The sequence below is a fragment of the Oncorhynchus gorbuscha genome, linkage group LG06, assembly GCF_021184085.1.
Source record: "Oncorhynchus gorbuscha isolate QuinsamMale2020 ecotype Even-year linkage group LG06, OgorEven_v1.0, whole genome shotgun sequence".
Classification (NCBI taxonomy): domain Eukaryota; kingdom Metazoa; phylum Chordata; class Actinopteri; order Salmoniformes; family Salmonidae; genus Oncorhynchus; species Oncorhynchus gorbuscha.
Genome location: NC_060178.1, coordinates 51,805,016 through 51,828,257, shown reverse-complemented (window position 1 = coordinate 51,828,257; position 23,242 = coordinate 51,805,016). Strand labels below are relative to the sequence as shown.

The following is a 23,242-nucleotide window of genomic DNA, read 5'->3' as shown; positions in this document are numbered from 1 at the left end:
CGCCACGGCACAACCCAAGGGGGGGCCGCCAACCAATACCGGATGATCGCATCAGTGACTCAACCCACTCAGGTGACGCACCCCTCCCAGGTACGGTATGAGAGAGCCCCAGTAAGCCAGTGACTCAACCCCTGTAATAGGGTTAGAGGCAGAGAATCCCATTGGAAAGAGGGGAACCGGCCAGGCAGAGACAGCAAGGGCGGTTCGTTGCTCCAGAGCCTTTCCATTCACCTTCCCACTCCTGGGCCAGGCTACACTCAATCATATGACCCACTGAAGAGATGAGTCTTCAGTAAAGACTTAAAGGTTGAGACCGAGTTTGCGTCTCTGACATGGGTAGGCAGACCGTTCCATAAAAATGGAGCTCTATAGGAGAAAGCCCTGCCTCCAGCTGTTTGCTTAGAAATTCTAGGGACAATTAGGAGGCCTGCGTCTTGTGACCGTAGCGTACGTGTAGGTATGTACGGCAGGACCAAATCAGAGAGATAGGTAGGAGCAAGCCCATGTAATGCTTTGTAGGTTAGCAGTAAAACCTTGAAATCAGCCCTTGCTTTGACTGGAAGCCAGTGTAGGGAGGCTAGCACTGGAGTAATATGATTACATTTTTTGGTTCTAGTCAGGATTCTAGCAGCCGTATTTAGCACTAACTGGAGTTTATTTTGTGCTTTATCCGGGTAGCCGGAAAGTAGAGCATTGCAGTAGTCTAACCTAGAAGTGACAAAAGCATGGATTAATTTTTCTGCATCATTTTTGGAGAGAAAGTTTCTGATATTTGCAATGTTACGTAGATGGAAAAAAGCTGTCCTTGAAATGGTCTTGATATGTTCTTCAAAAGAGAGATCAGGGTCCAGAGTAACGCCGAGGTCCTTCACAGTTTTATTTGAGACGTCTGTACAACCATTAAGATTAATTGTCAGACTCAACAGAAGATCTCTTTGTTTCTTGGGACCTAGAACAAGCATCTCTGTTTTGTCCAAGTTTAAAGTAGAACGTTTGCAGCCATCCACTTCCTTATGTCTGAAACACATGCTTCTAGCGAGGGCAATTTTGGGGCTTCACCATGTTTCATTGAAATGTACAGCTGTGTGTCATCCACATAGCAGTGAAAGTTAACATTATGTTTTCGAATGACATCCCAAAGAGGTCAAATATATAGTGAAAACAATAGTGGTCCTAAAACCGAACCTTGAGGAACACCGAAATTTACAGTTGATTTGTCAGAGGACAAACCATTCACAGAGACAAACTGATATCTTTCCGACAGATAAGATCTAAACCAGGCCAGAATTTGTCCTGTGTAGACCAATTTGGGTTTCCAATCTCTCCAAAAGAATGTGGTGATCGATGGTATCAAAAGCAGCACTAAGGTCTAGGAGCACGAGGACAGATGCAGAGCCTCGGTCTGATGCCATTAAAAGGTCATTTACCACCTTCACAAGTGCAGTCTCAGTGCTGTGATGGGGTCTAAAACCAGACTGAAGCATTTCGTAAACATTGTTTGTCTTCAAGAAGGCAGTGAGTTGCTGCGCAACAGCCTTTTCTAAAATTTTTGAGAGGAATGGAAGATTCGATATAGGCCGATAGTTTTTTATATTCTCTGGGTCAAGGTTTGGCTTTTTCAAGAGAGGCTTTATTACTGCCACTTTTAGTGAGTTTGGTACACATCCGGTGGATAGAGAGCCGTTTATTATGTTCAACATGGGAGGGCCAAGCACAGGAAGCAGCTCTTTCAGTAGTTTAGTTGGAATAGGGTCCAGTATGCAGCTTGAAGGTTTAGAGGCCATGATTATTTTCATCATTGTGTCAAGAGATATAGTACTAAAACACTTAAGCGTCTCTCTTGATCCTAGGTCCTGGCAGAGTTGTGCAGACTCAGGACAACTGAGCTTTGAAGGAATACGCAGATTTAAAGAGGAGTCCGTAATTTGCTTTCTAATAATCATGATCTTTTCCTCAAAGAAGTTCATGAATTTATCACTGCTAAAGTGAAAGCCATCCTCTCTTGGGGAATGCTGCTTTTTAGTTAGTTAAATGTAGTTAGCTTTGCGACAGAATCAAAAAGGAATTTCAGATTGTTCTTATTTTCCTCAATTAAGTTAGAAAAATAGGATGATCTAGCAGCAGTAAGGGATCTTCGGTACTGCACGGTACTGTATTTCCAAGCTAGTCGCAAGACTTCCAGTTTGGTGTGGTGCCATTTCCATTCCAATTTTCTGGAAGCTTGCTTCAGAGCTCGGGTATTTTCTGTGTTCCAGGGAGCTAGTTTCTTATGAGAAATGTTTTTCGTTTTTAGGGTTGCAACTGCATCTAGGGTATTGCGCAAGGTTAAATTGAGATTCTCTCTTGGGTAGGCAGAGGGAGTCTGGAAGGGCATCAAGGAATCTTTGTGTTGTCTGTGAATTTATAGCACGACTTTTGATACTCCTTGGTTGGGGTCTGAGCAGATTATTTGTTGCAATTGCAAACATAATAAAATGGTGGTCCGATAGTCCAGGATTATGAGGAAAAACATTAAGATCCACAACATTTATTCCATGGGACAAAACTAGGTCCAGAGTATGACTGTGACAGTGAGTAGGTCCAGAGACATGTTGGACAAAACCCACTGAGTCGATGGTGGCTCCGAAAGCCTTTTGGAGTGGGTCTGTGGACTTTTCCATGTGAATATTAAAGTCACCAAAGATGAGAATATTATCTGCTATGACTACAAGGTCCGATAGGAATTCCGGGAACTCAATGAGGAACGCTGTATATGGCCCAGGAGGCCTGTAAACAGTAGCTATAAAAAGTGATTGAGTAGGCTGCATAGATTTCATGACTAGAAACTCAAAAGACGAAAACGTCATTTTTGTTTTTGTAAATTGAAATTTGCTATCGTAAATGTTAGCAACACCTCCGCCTTTACGGGATGCACGGGGATATGGTCACTAGTGTAGCCAGGAGGTGAGACCTCATTTATCACATTAAATTCATCAGGCTTAAGCCATGTTTCAGTCAGGCCAATCACATCAAGATTATGATCAGTGATTAGTTAATTGACTATAATTGCCTTTGAAGTAAGGGATCTAACATTAAGTAGCCCTATTTTGAGATGTGAGGTATCATGATCTCTTTCAATAATGACAGGAATGGAGGTGGTCTTTATCCTAGTGAGATTGCTAAGGCGAACACCGCCATGTTTAGTTTTGCCCAACCTAGGTCGAGGCACAGACTCCACTATGCTGGCAGGCTGGCTAACAGCCTGCTGCCTGGCCTGCACCCTATTTCATTGTGGAGCTAGAGGAGTTAGAGCCCTGTCTATGTTGGTAGATAAGATGAGAGCACCCCTCCAGCTAGGATGGAGTCCGTCACTCCTCAGCAGGTCAGACTTGGTCCTGTTTGTGGGTGAGTCAAAGAAAGAGGGCCAATTATCTACAAATTCTATCTTTTGGGAGGGGCAGAAAACAGTTTTCAACCAGCGATTGAGTTGTGAGACTCTGCTGTAGAGCTCATCACTCCCCCTAACTGGGAGGGGGCCAGAGACAATTACTCGATGCCGACACATCTTTCTAGCTGATTTACACGCAGAAGCTATGCGCTTGGTGATCTCTGACTGTTTCATCCTAACATCGTTGGTGCCGACGTGGATAACAATATCTCTATACTCTCTACACTCGCCAGTTTTAGCTTTAGGCAGCACCATCTTCAGATTAGCCTTAACGTCGGTAGCCCTGCCCCCTGGTAAACAGTGTATGATCGCTGGATGATTCGTTTTAAGTCTAATACTGCGGGTAATGGAGTCGCCAATGACTAGAGTTTTCAATTTGTAAGAGCTAATGGTGGGAAGCTTCGGCGTCTCAGACCCCGTAACGGGAGGAGTAGAGACAAGAGAAGGCTCGGCCTCTTACTCCGACTCGCTGCTTAATGGGGAAAACCGGTTGAAAGTTTGTCGGCTGAATGAGCGACACCGGTTGAGCATTCCTACAGCATTTCCTTCCAGAAACCGTGAGAAAGTTGTCCGGCTGCGGGGACTGTGCCAGGGGATTTATACTACTATCTGTACTTACTGGTGGCGCAGACGCTGTTTCATCCTTTCCTACACTGAAATTACCCTTGCCTAATGATTGCGTCTGAAGCTGATCTTGTAGCACAGCTATCCTCGCCGTAAGGCAATCGGTCTCCTGTATATTATGAGTACAGCGACTGCAATTAGAAGGCATCATGTTAATGTTACTACTTAGCTTCGGCTGGTGGAGGTCCTGACGAACCATGTCCAGATAAAGCATCATGTTAATGTTACTACTTAGCTTCGGCTGGTGGAGGTCCTGACGAACCATGTCCAGATAAAGCATCATGTTAATGTTACTACTTAGCTTCGGCTGGTGGAGGTCCTGACGAACCATGTCCAGATAAAGCATCATGTTAATGTTACTACTGGTTGGCTGTTGGAGGTCCTGACGAACCATGTCCAGATTAAGCATCATGTTAATGTTACTACTTAGCTTCGGCTGGTGGAGGTCCTGACGAACCATGTCCAGATAAAGCATCATGTTAATGTTACTACTGGTTGGCTGGTGGAGGTCCTGATGAACCATGTCCAGATAAAGCATCATGTTGATGTTACTACTGGTTGGCTGGTGGAGGTCCTGTAGAACCACCATGTTAATGTTACTACTGGTTGGCTGGTGGAGGTCCTGATGAACCACGTCCAGATAAAGCATCATGTTAATGTTACTACTGGTTGGCTGGTGGAGGTCCTGATGAACCATGTCTAGATAAAGCATCATGTTAATGTTACTACTTAGCTTCGGCTGTTGGAGGTCCTGACGAACCATGTCCAGATAAAGCATCATGTTAATGTTACTACTTAGCTTTGGCTGTTGGAGGTCCTGACGAACCATGTCCAGATAAAGCATCATGTTAATGTTACTACTTAGCTTCGGCTGTTGGAGGTCCTGACGAACCATGTCCAGATAAAGCATCATGTTAATGTTACTACTGGTTGGCTGGTGGAGGTCCTGTAGAACCACCATGTTAATGTTACTGCTGGTTGGCTGGTGGAGGTCCTGATGAACCACGTCCAGATAAAGCATCATGTTAATGTTACTACTGGTTGGCTGGTGGAGGTCCTGACGAACCATGTCCAGATAAAGCATCATGTTAATGTTACTACTTAGCTTCGGCTGTTGGAGGTCCTGACGAACCATGTCCAGATAAAGCATCATGTTAATGTTACTACTTAGCTTCGGCTGTTGGAGGTCCTGACGAACCATGTCCAGATAAAGCATCATGTTAATGTTTCTACTTAGCTTCGGCTGTTGGAGGTCCTGATGAACCACCATGTTAATGTTACTACTGGTTGGCTGTTGGAGGTCCTGACGAACCATGTCCAGATAAAGTATCATGTTAATGTTTCTACTTAGCTTCGGCTGTTGGAGGTCCTGATGAACCACCATGTTAATGTTACTACTGGTTGGCTGGTGGAGGTCCTGATGAACCACGTCCAGATAAAGCATCATGTTAATGTTACTACTGGTTGGCTGGTGGAGGTCCTGATGAACCACCATGTTAATGTTACTACTGGTTGGCTGTTGGAGGTCCTGACGAACCATGTCCAGATAAAGCATCATGTTAATGTTACTACTGGTTGGCTGGTGGAGGTCCTGATGAACCATCAGGTTAATGTTACTACTGGTTGGCTGTTGGAGGTCCTGATGAACCATGTCCAGATAAAGCATCATGTTAATGTTACTACTTAGCTTCGGCTGTTGGAGGTCCTGATGAACCATGTCCAGATAAAGCATCATGTTAATGTTACTACTTAGCTTCGGCTGTTGGAGGTCCTGACGAGCCATGTCCAGATAAAGCATCATGAGTGAAAAATTTGAGGGAAAAAACAAAAATATAAACGGTAATTAAAAAGTAAAAACCGTAAAGTTGTCAGGTAGCAAAATAGGTTGGCAAAAAAAACGCACAGCAACGCGTAAACAAGTCTGCAAGTTGTGACCGGAAATGACGTGAGTGAATTCTACAGTATTCTACAGTATACATTTGACTATACAATAATATAGTACGTACTGTAGCGTTCTATAGTCAACTGTAGTATTTTATTTTGTGGGTGCAGTAGGGAGTAAAAATAAAAGTGAAGCAAACCGAAACAGGGGACAACACCAAGGTAAAGGTTGTTCAACAACCTGAAGCAAAAGCGCTAAACAGAGGTATAGCTCTTCCAACGTCTCTTTTCCAAGCTGAAGCAATGGGCCAGCAGCCCTTAAATATCAGCTGTGCTAGCACAGGTCAAACGCCTTCAGACTAACGAGGACAACAGGTGCAACTCATCCTGCCACGAGGAGGTTTCCAATCAGTACCCTACACCCAAAGAGAACCAAACTCGAAAAAACTGCCGGTAGCACACATACACCACACACACATTTGAAGTGTACAAACAGGCCTATTTGCTGTGTCTACCTGTAAAAGGGAGAGGGCTGGATTTGAGTGGTAGAAGCGTTGAAATCCTGTTTATTTTCTTGCCAGCAGAAAGCTCTTAACCTGATGAGTCAATCTGACCGGCAGAGAAATGCATCCAGGCATCAACACACACACACACACACAATAACACATTGACACACTCCCACACACACAGCGAAACATTTACATATTTGTCAACAGTTTGACTTTCCAGTCCTCAGCTCACAGCTTATCATCTGTTTGCTTTTTATATAAAAAATTGTCGGCTGTAAATATCTAAACTGTTAAAGCCATTTTACACTGAAGGCATCCCAAACTCTAAACGACTTTGTCTAAACGACTTTCTCCTGAATGCAACCTCTGTGTCAGATTTCAAAAAAGCTTTACCGAAAAAGCACACCATGCTATAATCCGAGTACCGCACTCAGACAACAAAACAAGCCATACAGATATCCGCCATGTTGTGGAGTCAACAGAAGTCAGAAATAGCATTATAAATATTCACTTACCTTTGATGATCTTTATCAGAATACACTCCCAGGAATCCCAGTTCCACAATAAATGTTTGTTTTGTTCGATAAAGTGCCTTGAGTTCACAAATCCAAATTCACGATGCGCAGGCCAGACGAAAAGTCAAAAAATTCCATTACAGTTTGTAAAAACATGTCAAACGATGTATAGTATCGATCTTTAGGGTGTTTTTAACATAAATCTTCAATAATGTTTCAACCGGAGAATTCCTTTGTCTTTAGAAATGCGATGGAACGCAGCTACCTCTCACGGGAGCACGCCTGAATGAGCTAATGGCATTCTGCCAGACACCTGACTCAATCAGCTCTCATTCCCCCCTCCTTCACAGTAGAAGCCTCAAACAAGGTTCTCAAGACTATCGACATCCAGTGGAAGCCTTAGGAAGTGTAATCGAACCAAATGTACACTGTATCTTGGATAGGGAAAGAGTTGAAAAACTACAAACCTCAGGCCCTAGTTGTGTCGCACCTGGACTACTGTTCAGTCGTGTGGTCAGGTGCCACAAAAAGGGCACCTGAACTTGGATGTAAACAAAGAGCTAATATTAATCATATGCATGTCAATCTCTCCTGGCTCAAAGTGGAAGAGAGATTGACTTCATCACTACTTGTATTTATGAGAGGTATTAACATGTTGAATGCACCAAGCTGTCTGTTTGAACTACTAGCACACAGCTCAGACACCCTGCATACCCCACAAGACATGCAACCAGAGGTCTCTTCACAGTCCCCAAGTGCAGAACAGACTATGAAAGGTGCACAGTACTACATACATCCATGACTACATGGAATTCTATTCCACAGTACTACATACAACCATGACTACATGGAACTCTATTCCACAGTACTACATACAACCATGACTACATTGAACTCTATTCCACAGTACTACATAGAGCTATGACTACATGGAACTCTATTCCACAGTACTACATACAACCATGACTACATGGACTGTATTCCACAGTACTACATACAACCATGACTACATGGACTGTATTCCACAGTACTACATACAACCATGACTACATGGACTGTATTCCACAGTACTACATACAACCATGACTACATGGACTGTATTCCACATCAAGTAACTGATGCAGCAGTAGAATTTGATTAAAGAAAACAGATAGAAATACACCTTATGGAACAGCAGAGACTGTGAAGCAACACAAACATAGGCACAGACACATGCATACACAGTAACATGTGCACTATACACACACACACACACATATGGATTTAGTACTGTAGATATGTGGTAGTGGTGCAGTAGGGGCCTGAGGGCACACCGTGTGTTGTGACATCTGTGAATGTATTGTAATGTTTTTAAAATTGTAGAAACTGCCTTAATTTTGCTGGACCCCAAGAAAAGTAGCTGTTAATGGGGATCCTTAATAAATACACACACACACACACACACACACACACACACACACACACACACACACACACACACACACACACACACACACACACACACACACACACACACACACACACACACACACACACACACACAGCCAGGCATTCCCAGTTGAGTCAGCAGTGTGTCTGTCTGGCAGATGTGAGAACAGATGTGTTAGATGATATACAGTATATGAGATCAGAATGGCTTTTAAAGACAGAGGAGAGGATTGACTAGACTGACTCAGCCTGTGATTGGCTGAGGGGTGACTCTGGGCATGTCCTATACAGGCTGTGATTGGCTGGTGCTGTCTTGTCCAGGATGTAATATGCTGGGCGGGGCTTATCTAGGCTGTGATTGGTTTGGCGAGAACTAACCAGGCTGTGATTGGCTAGGCGTGGCCCACCATGTTATAAGGTGGATGAAAGCGTGGTCGTGGTCACGGATGACCCTCCCTTTGTAATCACATTGATTGCCTTTCGTCTTTTAGCTGGGTTTGGGGAAAACCTCCCCACCCACTGTTTCACCTACACTATCTGTGCAAGCTGCCTATGGAATTGTTTCACTATGCACAAAATGGTATGAGATTGCATACTTTACCACTACTCTCTCTCTTTCTCTCTCTCGTTGTTTCCATCTTCTCCTCCTTCCTCTGTCTCACCTCCTCCTCTCCCTCTTTCTCTCCCCCGTCTCACACACTATCTTTCCCTCTCCTACTCTTCCATGTCTCTCTCTCTCTCTCTCTCTCTCTCTCTCTCTCTCTCTCTCTCTCTCTCTCTCTCTCTCTCTCTCTCTCGCTCTCTGTGTTGTGTTCCTACTGTATTCCTACTGCATGCCACTGAGTATCTACAGCTGTCAGGGATCAGCCTGGTTATCAGAGGTGTGTGTGTAGGTGTGAATGTGTGGGACTTATCTCAGGAGCTCTCCCAGTAATGGCTTCCCTGTGGGAGTGTGACAGCTGCAGACTGACATTCCTGCCTGGCATGTGTATGTGTGCAGATGTCCGTGTATGTACCAATTAATGCTCGAACACGTACATACAACAGATGTGTGTGTGTGTGTGTGTGTGTGTGTGTGTGTGTGTGTGTGTGTGTGTGTGTGTGTGTGTGTGTGTGTGTGTGTGTGTGTGTGTGTGTGTGTGTGTGTGTGTGTGTGTGTGTGTGTGTGTGTGTGTGTGTGTGTGTGTGTTGTGATAGCTTGACTCTCTGACACTCCAAGGCTGCAGACTGGCAGACCCACCATGGGGCCCTCTGTTCACAACGTTGACATCAGTATACACCATACCATAACCCCCCCACCATGGGGCCCTCTGTTCACAACGTTGACATCAGTAAACACCATACCATAACCCCCCCACCATGGGGCACTCTGTTCACAACGTTGACATCAGTAAACACCATACCATAACCCCCCACCATGGGGCACTCTGTTCACATCGTTGACATCAGTAAACACCATACCATAACCCCCCACCATGGGGCCCTCTGTTCACATCGTTGACATCAGTAAACACCATACCATAACCCCCCACCATGGGGCCCTCTGTTCACAACGTTGACATCAGCAAACACCATACCATAACCCCCACCATGGGGCCCTCTGTTCACAACGTTGACATCAGTAAACACCATACCATAACCCCCCAACATGGGGCCCTCTGTTCACATCGTTGACATCAGTAAACACCATACCATAACCCCCCACCATGGGGCCCTCTGTTCACATCGTTGACATCAGTAAACACCATACCATAACCCCCCCCACCATGGGGCACTCTGTTCACATCGTTGACATCAGTAAACACCATACCATAACCCCCCACCATGGGGCTGTTCACAACGTTGACATCAGTAAACACCATACCATAACCCCCCACCATGGGGCACTCTGTTCACATCGTTGACATCAGTAAACACCATACCATAACCCCCCACCATGGGGCTGTTCACAACGTCGACATCAGTAAACACCATACCATAACCCCCCACCACCATGGGGCTGTTCACAACGTTGACATCAGTAAACACCATACCATAACCCCCCACCACCATGGGGCTGTTCACAACGTTGACATCAGTAAACACCATACCATAACCCCCCCCACCATGGGGCTGTTCACAACGTTGACATCAGCAAACACCATACCATAACCCCCCACCATGGGGCCCTCTGTTCACAACGTTGACATCAGTAAACACCATACCATAACCCCCCCCCACCATGGGGCACTCTGTTCACATCGTTGACATCAGTAAACACCATACCATAACCCCCCACCATGGGGCACTCTGTTCACATCGTTGACATCAGTAAACACCATACCATAACCCCCCCACCATGGGGCACTCTGTTCACATCGTTGACATCAGTAAACACCATACCATAAACCCCCCCCACCGCCATGGGGCTGTTCACAACGTTGACATCAGTAAACACCATACCATAACCCCCCCACCATGGGGCTGTTCACAACGTTGACATCAGTAAACACCATACCATAACCCCCCCCCCCACCATGGGGCTGTTCACAACGTTGACATCAGTAAACACCATACCATAACCCCCCCCACCATGGGGCTGTTCACAACGTTGACATCAGTAAACACCATACCATAACCCCCCCCACCATGGGGCTGTTCACAACGTTGACATCAGTAAACACCATACCATAACCCCCCACCATGGGGCCCTCTGTTCACAACGTTGACATCAGTAAACACCATACCATAACCCCCCACCATGGGGCCCTCTGTTCACAACGTTGACATCAGTAAACACCATACCATAACCCCCCACCATGGGGCCCTCTGTTCACAACGTTGACATCAGTAAACACCATACCATAACCCCCCCCCATGGGGCTGTTCACATCGTTGACATCAGTAAACACCATACCATAACCCCCCCACCATGGGGCTGTTCACAACGTTGACATCAGTAAACACCATACCATAACCCCCCCCACCATGGGGCTCTCTGTTCACAACGTTGACATCAGTAAACACCATACCATAACCCCCCCCACCATGGGGCATTCTGTTCACAACGTTGACATCAGTAAACACCATACCATAACCCCCCCCCCACCATGGGGCTCTCTGTTCACAACGTTGACATCAGTAAACACCATACCATAACCCCCCCCCCCACCATGGGGCTGTTCACAACGTTGACATCAGTAAACTGCTTCACTCATACGATGCCATACATGCTGTCTGCCATTGAAACCAGGATTCATCCAATCAAAGGTGAGCATTTGCCCACTGAAGTCGGTTTACGATGCCAAACTGCAGTCAGGTCAAGACCCTGGTGAGGACGACGAGCAGATGTGCTTCCCTGAGACGCTTTTTGAAAGTTTGTCCAGAGATTGTTCAGTTGTGCAAACCCAAAGTATAATCAGATGTCCGGGTGGCTGGTCTCAGACCATCCTGCTGGTGAAGAAGCCGGATGCGGAGGTCTTTGACTGGCGTGGTTACACGTGGTCTGTGAGGCTGGTTGGAAGTATTACCAAATTCTCTAAAATGACATTGGAGGTGGCTTATGGTGGATAAATGAACATTCGATTCCCTGGAATCATCAAACATCAAACTTTTAACAAGACACATCTGTTAATTAAAATACATTCCAGGTGACTACCTCATGAAGCTGGTTGAGAGAATGCCAAGAGTGTGCAAAGCTGTCATCAAGGCAAAAGGTGGCTATTTTGAAGAATCTAAAAAGCTAAAATAGATTTTGATTTGTTACTATACTTTTTTGTTTACTACATGATTCCGTTTATGTTATTTCATAGTTTTGATGTCTTCACTATTATTCTACCTTGAATGAGTAGGTGTGTCCAGACTTGACTGGTACTGTATATACAGTATATCACAAAAGTGAGTACACCCCTCACATTTTTGTAAATATTTGTGTATATCTTTTCATGTGACAACACTGAAGAAATGACACTTGGCTACAATGTAAAGTAGTGAGTGTACAGCTTGTATAACAGTGTAAATTTGCAGTCGCCTCAAAATAACTCAACACACAGCCATTATTGTCGAAACCGCTGGCAACAAAAGTAAGCACACCCCTAAGTGAAAATGTCCAAATTGAGCCCAAAGTGTCAATATTTTGTGTGGCCACCATCATTTTCCAGTACTGCCTTAACCCTCTTGGGCATGGAGTTCACCAGAGCTTCACAGGTTGCCACTGGAGTCCTCTTCCACTCCTCCATGACGACATCACGGAGCTGGTGGATGTTAGAGACCTTGCACTCCTCCACCTTCCGTTTGAGGATGCCCCACAGATGCTCAATAGGGTTTAGGTCTGGAGACATGCTTGGCCAGTCCATCACCTTTACCCTCAGCTTCTTTAGCAAGGCAGTGGTCGTCTTGGAGGTGTGTTTGTGTCGTTATCATGTTGGAATACTGCCCTGCGGCCCAGTCTCCAGAGGGAGGGGATCATGTTCTGCTTCAGTATGTCACAGTACATGTTGGCATTCATGGTTCCCTCAATGAACTGTAGCTCCCCAGTGCCAGCAGCACTCATGCAGCCCCAGACCATGACACTCCCACCACCATGCTGGACTGTAGGCAAGAAGCACTTGTCTTTGTACTCCTCACCTGGTTGCCGCCACACAATACGTTTATCTTGGTCTCATCAGACCACAGGACATGGTTCCAGTAATCCATGTCCTTAGTCTGCTTGTCTTCAGAAAACTATTTGTGGCCTTTCTTCTGCATCATCTTTAGAAGAGGCTTCCTTCTGGGACGACAGCCATGCAGACCAATTTGATGCAGTGTACGGCGTATGGTCTGAGCACTGACAGGCTGACCCCCCCACCCCTTCAACCTCTGCAGCAATGCTGGCAGCACTCATACGTCTATTTCCCAAAGACAACCTCTGGATATGACGCTGAGCACGTACACTCAACTTCTTTGGTCGACCATGGCGAGGCCTGTTCTGAGTGGAACCTGTCTAATTGGGCCCAATTTGGCCATTTTCACTTAGGGGTGTACTCACTTTTGTTGCCAGCGGTTTAGACAATAATGGCTGTGTGTTGAATTATTTTGAGGGGACAGCCAATTTACACTGTTATACAAGCTGTACACTCACTACTTTACATTGTAGCAAAGTGTCATTTCTTCAGTGTTGTCACATGAAAAGATATACTCAAATATTTACAAAAATGTGAGGGGTGTACTAACTTTTGTGATATACTGTATATATATATATATATATATATATATATGTTTTATAACACTAGTTACATACAAGTATTACATGTTTTACTGCTGAGTGTGCTGAGTCGTCCAACAGGCTATGATATTTGGGCTCACAACACAGAGAGGAGTGGTACTTATGCTGTGATGTGATGATTAGAGCTGGAGATACTAGAGCAGTCTAGCACCCACACACTCTCCTGTACTCACAGGCTCTATGGTAGGGATAGGGAGTGCGTGTGTGCGTGTGTGTGTTTGTGTGTATTTTAATGATGACGAGGGCTGTAGAGGACCCCAGAGTGGTATTTTTATCGACTGGCTCATCCATCATACTCCTACAGCTACAGCTACAGCAGCATGAGACCCTGGGTAGGCAGTATACTGAGGGGGGGTCAGCCCTGTCTTTTAGCTTCATACATTCATAACATTATGCTCTGTCTGACAGAGCAAGAGAGATAAGAGGTGAGAGAGAGAATGAGAGAGAGGGTGTGTGAAAGAGAGGTCGTGTTTCTTTTGTAGTTGAGAAATACAAACCCCCCCACACACACACACACACATACCCAGACACCCTCAGCAGCAGTTGGCAGTGCCCAGCCCAGGCCCATTAGCACGTTGTCTGTGTGCTACGCGGTGTGGTCTGGGTGGTGCAGGTTGTTGTCACATCATGACCCAGCTGGCATACACAGGAGAGGAGAGAAGCGCTAACAGGCAGACTCCCGGCTGCAGAGAGGCTCATATAAGCTTTACACGGGGTTGGTAAAGGCATATAGCAGGTCAATGATGTCCTATATTACATAGCGGTTCAATTTTTACCACCGTAGATTCAGTCCAGGCCCTGTTTTAATTCTACAATGTCTCATGGCCTCCAGCATCAGAAATGGGTCCTTTTCCGATTGGACAATAAAGTTATATTGTAACCCTCCTCCTCTGCAGGTTGGAGTGGGTTGAGATCATCGAGCCGCGCACGCGGGAGCGCATGTACGCCAACCTCCTCACCGGAGAGTGTGTGTGGGACCCCCCTCAGGGGGTGCGTATCAAGAGGACAGGGGACACCCAGTGGTGGGAGCTGTTCGACCCCAACACCTCCCGCTTCTACTACTACAACGCTTCCACGCAACGCACCGTCTGGCACCGCCCGCAGGCCTGTGACATCATCCCCCTCGCCAAGCTACAGACGCTGAAGCAGCACACGGACGTGCCCTGCCCGGGAGGGATGGGGGGTGACAAAGGAGGGAGGACGTCAGCGGATAGCAGTGCCGTCAGCAGAGAGGGGAGCACCTCGTCTTCACTGGACCAGGACCTGACCAGAGAGGAGAAACAGGGGAACAGAGAGGAGGCAGACAGGTATAAACACACCACACAACACCAGACCAGGACTTGACCAGAGAGGAGAAACAGGGGAACAGAGAGGTATAAACACACCACACAACACCAGACCAGGACCTGACCAGAGAGGAGAAACAGGGGAACAGAGAGGTATAAACACACCACACAACACCAGACCAGGACCTGACCAGAGAGGAGAAACAGGGGAACAGAGAGGAGGCAGAGGGGTATAAACACACCACACAACACCAGACCAGGACCTGACCAGAGAGGAGAAACAGGGGAACAGAGAGGAGGCAGAGGGGTATAAACACACCACACAACACCAGACCAGGACCTGACCAGAGAGGAGAAACAGGGGAACAGAGAGGTATAAACACACCACACAACACCAGACCAGGACCTGACCAGAGAGGAGAAACAGGGGAACAGAGAGGTATAAACACACCACACAACACCAGACCAGGACCTGACCAGAGAGGAGAAACAGGGGAACAGAGAGGAGGCAGAGAGGTATAAACACACCACACAACACCAGACCAGGACCTGACCAGAGAGGAGAAACAGGGGAACAGAGAGGAGGCAGAGAGGTATAAACACACCACACAACACCAGACCAGGACCTGACCAGAGAGGAGAAACAGGGGAACAGAGAGGTATAAACACACCACACAACACCAGACCAGGACCTGACCAGAGAGGAGAAACAGGGGAACAGAGAGGTATAAACACACCACACAACACCAGACCAGGACCTGACCAGAGACGAGAAACAGGGGAACAGAGAGGAGGCAGAGAGGTATAAACACACCACACAACACCAGACCAGGACCTGACCAGAGAGGAGAAACAGGGGAACAGAGAGGAGGCAGAGAGGTCTAAACACACCACACAACACCAGACCAGGACCTGACCAGAGAGGAGAAACAGGGAACAGAGAGGTATAAACACACCACACAACACCAGACCAGGACCTGACCAGAGAGGAGAAACAGGGGAACAGAGAGGTATAAACACACCACACAACACCAGACCAGGACCTGACCAGAGAGGAGAAACAGGGGAACAGAGAGGTATAAACACACCCACACAGGGAGCGTTCAATTGGCATGCTGACTGCAGGAATGTCCACCTATAGCTGTTGCCAGATAATTTAATGTTCATTTCACAACCACAACCCTAAACACAACCACAACCCTAAACACAACCACAACCCTAAACACAACCACAACCCTAAACACAACCACAACCCTAAACACAACCACAACCCTAAACACAACCACAACCCTAAACACAACCACAACACTAACCCTAAACACAACCACAACACTAACCCTAAACACAACACTAACCCTAAACACAACACTAACCCTAAACACAACCACAACACTAACCCTAAACACAACCACAACACTAACCCTAAACACAACCACAACCCTAAACACAACCACAACCCTAAACACAACCACAACACTAACCCTAAACACAACCACAACCCTAAACACAACCACAACCCTAAACACAACCACAACACTAACCCTAAACACAACCACAACCCTAAACACAACCACAACCCTAAACACAACCACAACCCTAAACACAACCACAACACTAACCCTAAACACAACCACAACCCTAAACACAACCACAACCCTAAACACAACCACAACACTAACCCTAAACACAACCACAACCCTAAACACAACCACAACCGTAAACACAACCACAACACCAACCCTAAACACAACCACAACACTAACCCTAAACACAACCACAACCCTAAACACAACCACAACCCTAAACACAACCACAACCCTAAACACAACCACAACACTAACCCTAAACACAACACTAACCCTAAACACAACAACAACACTAAACACAACCACAACCCTAAACACAACCACAACCCTAAACACAACCACAACACTAACCCTAAACACAACCACAACACTAAACACAACCACAACCCTAAACACAACCACAACACTAACCCTAAACACAACCACAACACTAACCCTAAACACAACCACAACACTAACCCTAAACACAACACTAACCCTAAACACAACCACAACACTAACCCTAAACACAACACTAACCCTAAACACAACCACAACACTAACCCTAAACACAACCACAACACTAACCCTAAACACAACCACAACACTTACCCTAAACACAACCACAACACTAACCCTTAACACAACCACAACACTAACCCTAAACACAACCACAACACTTACCCTAAACACAACCACAACCACAACACTAACCCTAAACACAACCACAACACTAACCCTAAACACAACACTTACCCTAAACACAACCACAACACTAACCCTAAACACAACACTTACCCTAAACACAACACTTACCCTAAACACAACCACAACACTAACCCTAAACACAACACTTACCCTAAACACAACACTTACCCTAAACACAACCACAACCACAACACTAACCCTAAACACAACCACAACACTAACCCTAAACACAACCACAACACTAACCCTAAACACAACCACAACACTAACCCTAAACACAACCACAACACTAACCCTAAACACAACCACAACACTAACCCTAAACACAACACTAACCCTAAACACAACCACAACACTAACCCTAAACACAACCACAACACTAACCCTAAACACAACACTAACCCTAAACACAACCACAACACTAACCCTAAACACAACCACAACACTAACCCTAAACACAACCACAACACTAACCCTAAACACAACCACAACACTAACCCTTAACACAACCACAACACTAACCCTTAACACAACCACAACACTAACCCTTAACACAACCACAACACTAACCCTAAACCCAACACTAACCCTTAACACAACCACAACACTAACCCTAAACACAACCACAACACTAACCCTAAACACAACCACAACACTAACCCTAAACACAACCACAACACTAACCCTAAACCCAACACTAACCCTAAACACAACCACAACACTAACCCTAAACACAACCACAACACTAACCCTAAACACAACCACAACACTAACCCTAAACACAACCACAACACTAACCCTAAACACAACACTAACCCTTAACACAACCACAACACTAACCCTAAACACAACCACAACACTAACCCTAAACACAACCACAACCCTAAACACAACCACAACCCTAAACACAACCACAACACTAACCCTAAACACAACCACAACACTAACCCTAAACACAACCACAACCCTAAACACAACCACAACCCTAAACACAACCACAACACTAAACACAACCACAACCCTAAACACAACCACAACACTAACCCTAAACACAACCGCAACACTAACCCTAAACACAACCACAACCCTAAACACAACCACAACCCTAAACACAACCACAACCCTAAACACAACCACAACCCTAAACACAACCACAACCCTAAACACAACCACAACCCTAAACCCAACCACAACCCTAAACACAACCACAACACTAACCCTAAACACAACCACAACCCTAAACACAACCACAACCCTAAACACAACCACAACACTAACCCTAAACACAACCACAACCCTAAACACAACCACAACCCTAAACACAACCACAACACTAACCCTAAACACAACACTAACCCTAAACACAACCACAACCCTAAACACAACCACAACCCTAAACACAACCACAACCCTAAACACAACCCTAAACACAACCACAACACTAACCCTAAACACAACCACAACACTAAACACAACCACAACACTAACCCTAAACACAACCACAACACTAACCCTAAACACAACCACAACCATAAACACAACCACAACCCTAAACACAACCACAACACTAACCCTAAACACAACCACAACCCTAAACACAACCACAACCCTAAACACAACCACAACACTAACCCTAAACACAACCACAACCCTAAACACAACACTAACCCTAAACACAACCACAACCCTAAACACAACACTTACCCTAAACACAACCACAACACTAACCCTAAACACAACCACAACACTAACCCTAAACACAACCACAACACTAACCCTAAACACAACCACAACACTAACCCTAAACACAACCACAACACTAACCCTAAACACAACCACAACACTAACCCTAAACACAACCACAACACTAAACACAACCACAACACTAACCCTAAACACAACCACAACACTAACCCTAAATACAACCACAACACTAACCCTAAACACAACACTAACCCTTAACACAACCACAACACTAACCCTAAACACAACCACAACACTAACCCTAAACACAACCACAACACTAACCCTAAACACAACCACAACACTAACCCTAAACACAACCACAACACATACCCTAAACACAACACTAACCCTAAACACAACCACAACACTAACCCTTAACACAACCACAACACTAACCCTAAACACAACCACAACACTAACCCTAAACCCAACACTAACCCTAAACCCAACACTAACCCTTAACACAACCACAACACTAACCCTAAACCCAACACTAACCCTAAACACAACCACAACACTAACCCTAAACACAACCACAACACTAACCCTAAACACAACCACAACCCTAACCCTAAACACAACCACAACACTAACCCTAAACACAACCACAACACTAACCCTAAACACAACCACAACACTAACCCTAAACACAACCACAACACTAACCCTAAACACAACCACAACACTAACCCTAAACACAACCACAACACTAACCCTAAACACAACCACAACACTAACCCTAAACACAACCACAACCCTAAACACAACCACAACCCTAAACACAACCACAACACTAACCCTAAACACAACACTAACCCTAAACACAACCACAACCCTAAACACAACCACAACCCTAAACACAACCACAACCCTAAACACAACCACAACCCTAAACACAACCACAACCCTAAACACAACCACAACCCTAAACACAACCACAACACTAACCCTAAACACAACCACAACACTAAACACAACCACAACACTAACCCTAAACACAACCACAACCCTAAACACAACCACAACCCTAAACACAACCACAACACTAACCCTAAACACAACCACAACCCTAAACACAACCACAACCCTAAACACAACCACAACACTAACCCTAAACACAACCACAACACTAATCCTAAACACAACCACAACCCTAAACACAACCACAACACTAACCCTAAACACAACCACAACCCTAAACACAACCACAACCCTAAACACAACCACAACACTAACCCTAAACACAACCACAACCCTAAACACAACCACAACCCTAAACACAACCACAACAGTAACCCTAAACACAACCACAACACCAACCCTAAACACAACCACAACCCTAAACACAACCACAACCCTAAACACAACCACAACCCTAAACACAACCACAACCCTAAACACAACCACAACACTAACCCTAAACACAACCACAACACTAACCCTAAACACAACCACAACACTAAACACAACCACAACCCTAAACACAACCACAACCCTAAACACAACCACAACACTAACCCTAAACACAACCACAACACTAACCCTAAACACAACCACAACACTAACCCTAAACACAACCACAACACTTACCCTAAACACAACCACAACACTAACCCTAAACACAACACTAACCCTAAACACAACCACAACACTAACCCTAAACACAACACTAACCCTAAACACAACACTAACCCTAAACACAACCACAACCCTTAACACAACCACAACACTAACCCTAAACACAACCACAACACTAACCCTAAACACAACCACAACACTAAACCTAAACACAACCACAACACTTACCCTAAACACAACCACAACCACAACACTAACCCTAAACACAACACTTACCCTAAACACAACCACAACACTAACCCTAAACACAACACTAACCCTAAACACAACCACAACACTAACCCTAAACACAACCACAACACTAACCCTAACCCTAACAAACACAACACTAACCCTAAACACAACACTAACCCTAAACACAACCACAACCCTTAACACAACCACAACACTAACCCTAAACACAACCACAACACCAACCCTAAACACAACCACAACACTAACCCTAAACACAACCACAACACTTACCCTAAACACAACCACAACACTAACCCTAAACACAACCACAACACTTACTCTAAACACAACCACAACACTAACCCTAAACACAACCACAACACTAACCCTAAACACAACCACAACACTAACCCTAAACACAACCACAACACTAAACACAACCACAACCCTAAACACAACCACAACCCTAAACACAACCACAACACTAACCCTAAACACAACCACAACACTAACCCTAAACACAACCACAACACTAACCCTAAACACAACCACAACACTTACCCTAAACACAACCACAACACTAACCCTAAACACAACACTAACCCTAAACACAACACTAACCCTAAACACAACACTAACCCTAAACACAACCACAACCCTTAACACAACCACAACACTAACCCTAAACACAACCACAACACTAACCCTAAACACAACCACAACACTAAACCTAAACACAACCACAACACTTACCCTAAACACAACCACAACCACAACACTAACCCTAAACACAACACTTACCCTAAACACAACCACAACACTAACCCTAAACACAACACTTACCCTAAACACAACCACAACACTAACCCTAAACACAACCACAACACTAACCCTAACCCTAAACACAACACTAACCCTAAACACAACACTAACCCTAAACACAACCACAACCCTTAACACAACCACAACACTAACCCTAAACACAACCACAACACCAACCCTAAACACAACCACAACACTAACCCTAAACACAACCACAACACTTACCCTAAACACAACCACAACACTAACCCTAAACACAACCACAACACTTACTCTAAACACAACCACAACACTAACCCTAAACACAACCACAACACTAACCCTAAACACAACACTAACCCTAAACACAACCACAACACTAACCCTAAACCCAACACTAACCCTAAACACAACCACAACACTAACCCTAAACACAACCACAACACTAACCCTTAACACAACCACAACACTTACCCTAAACACAACCACAACACTAACCCTAAACACAACCACAACCCTAACCCTAAACACAACCACAACACTAACCCAAAACACAACCACAACACTAACCCTAAACACAACCACAACACTAACCCTAAACACAACACTAACCCTAAACACAACCACAACACTAACCCTAAACACAACCACAACACTAACCCTAAACACAACCACAACACTAACCCTTAACACAACCACAACACTAACCCTAAACACAACACTAACCCTTAACACAACCACAACACTAACCCTAAACACAACCACAACACTAACCCTTAACACAACCACAACACTAACCCTTAACACAACCACAACACTAACCCTAAACACAACCACAACACTAACCCTTAACACAACCACAACACTAACCCTAAACACAACACTAACCCTAAACACAACCACAACACTAACCCTAACACAACCACAACACTAACCCTAAACACAACCACAACACTAACCCTAAACACAACACTAACCCTAAACACAACCACAACACTAACCCTAAACACAACCACAACACTAACCCTAAACACAACCACAACACTAACCCTAAACACAACCACAACACTAACCCTAAACACAACCACAACACTAACCCTAAACACAACCACAACACTAACCCTTAACACAACCACAACACTAACCCTAAACACAACCACAACACTAACCCTAAACAAACACAAACACCCTAACCCTAAACACAACCACAACACTAACCCTAAACACAACCACAACACTAACCCTAAACACAACCACAATACTAACCCTAAACACAACCACAACACTAACCCTAAACACAACACTAACCCTAAACACAACCACAACACTAACCCTAAACACAACCACAACACTAAACACTAACCCTAAACACAACCACAACACTAACCCTAAACACAACACTAACCCTAAACACAACCACAACCCTAAACACAACCACAACACTAACCCTAAACACAACACTAACCCCAAACACAACACTAACCCTAAACACAACACTAACCCTAAACACAACACTAACCCTAAACACAACCACAACACTAACCCTAAACACAACACTAACCCTAAACACAACACTAACCCTAAACACAACCACAACACTAACCCTAAACACAACACTAACCCTAAACACAACCACAACACTAACCCTAAACACAACACTAACCCTAAACACAACACTAACCCTAAACACAACACTAA

The 23,242-nt window shown here is 44.9% G+C and overlaps 1 protein-coding gene across 4 annotated transcripts in view; it reads left to right on the top strand.

The window, feature by feature from the left end:
- Positions 1 to 23,242, top strand: part of LOC124038069 (rho GTPase-activating protein 39-like) — a 240,050-nt gene that overhangs the window by 125,832 nt on the left and 90,976 nt on the right. For all 4 annotated transcript variants that reach the window (XM_046353491.1, XM_046353489.1, XM_046353490.1 and 1 more), the window contains exon 2: positions 14,523 to 14,933. In XM_046353491.1, the coding sequence (XP_046209447.1) occupies positions 14,523 to 14,933 (411 nt within the window). The remainder of the gene's footprint in view (positions 1 to 14,522; positions 14,934 to 23,242) is intronic.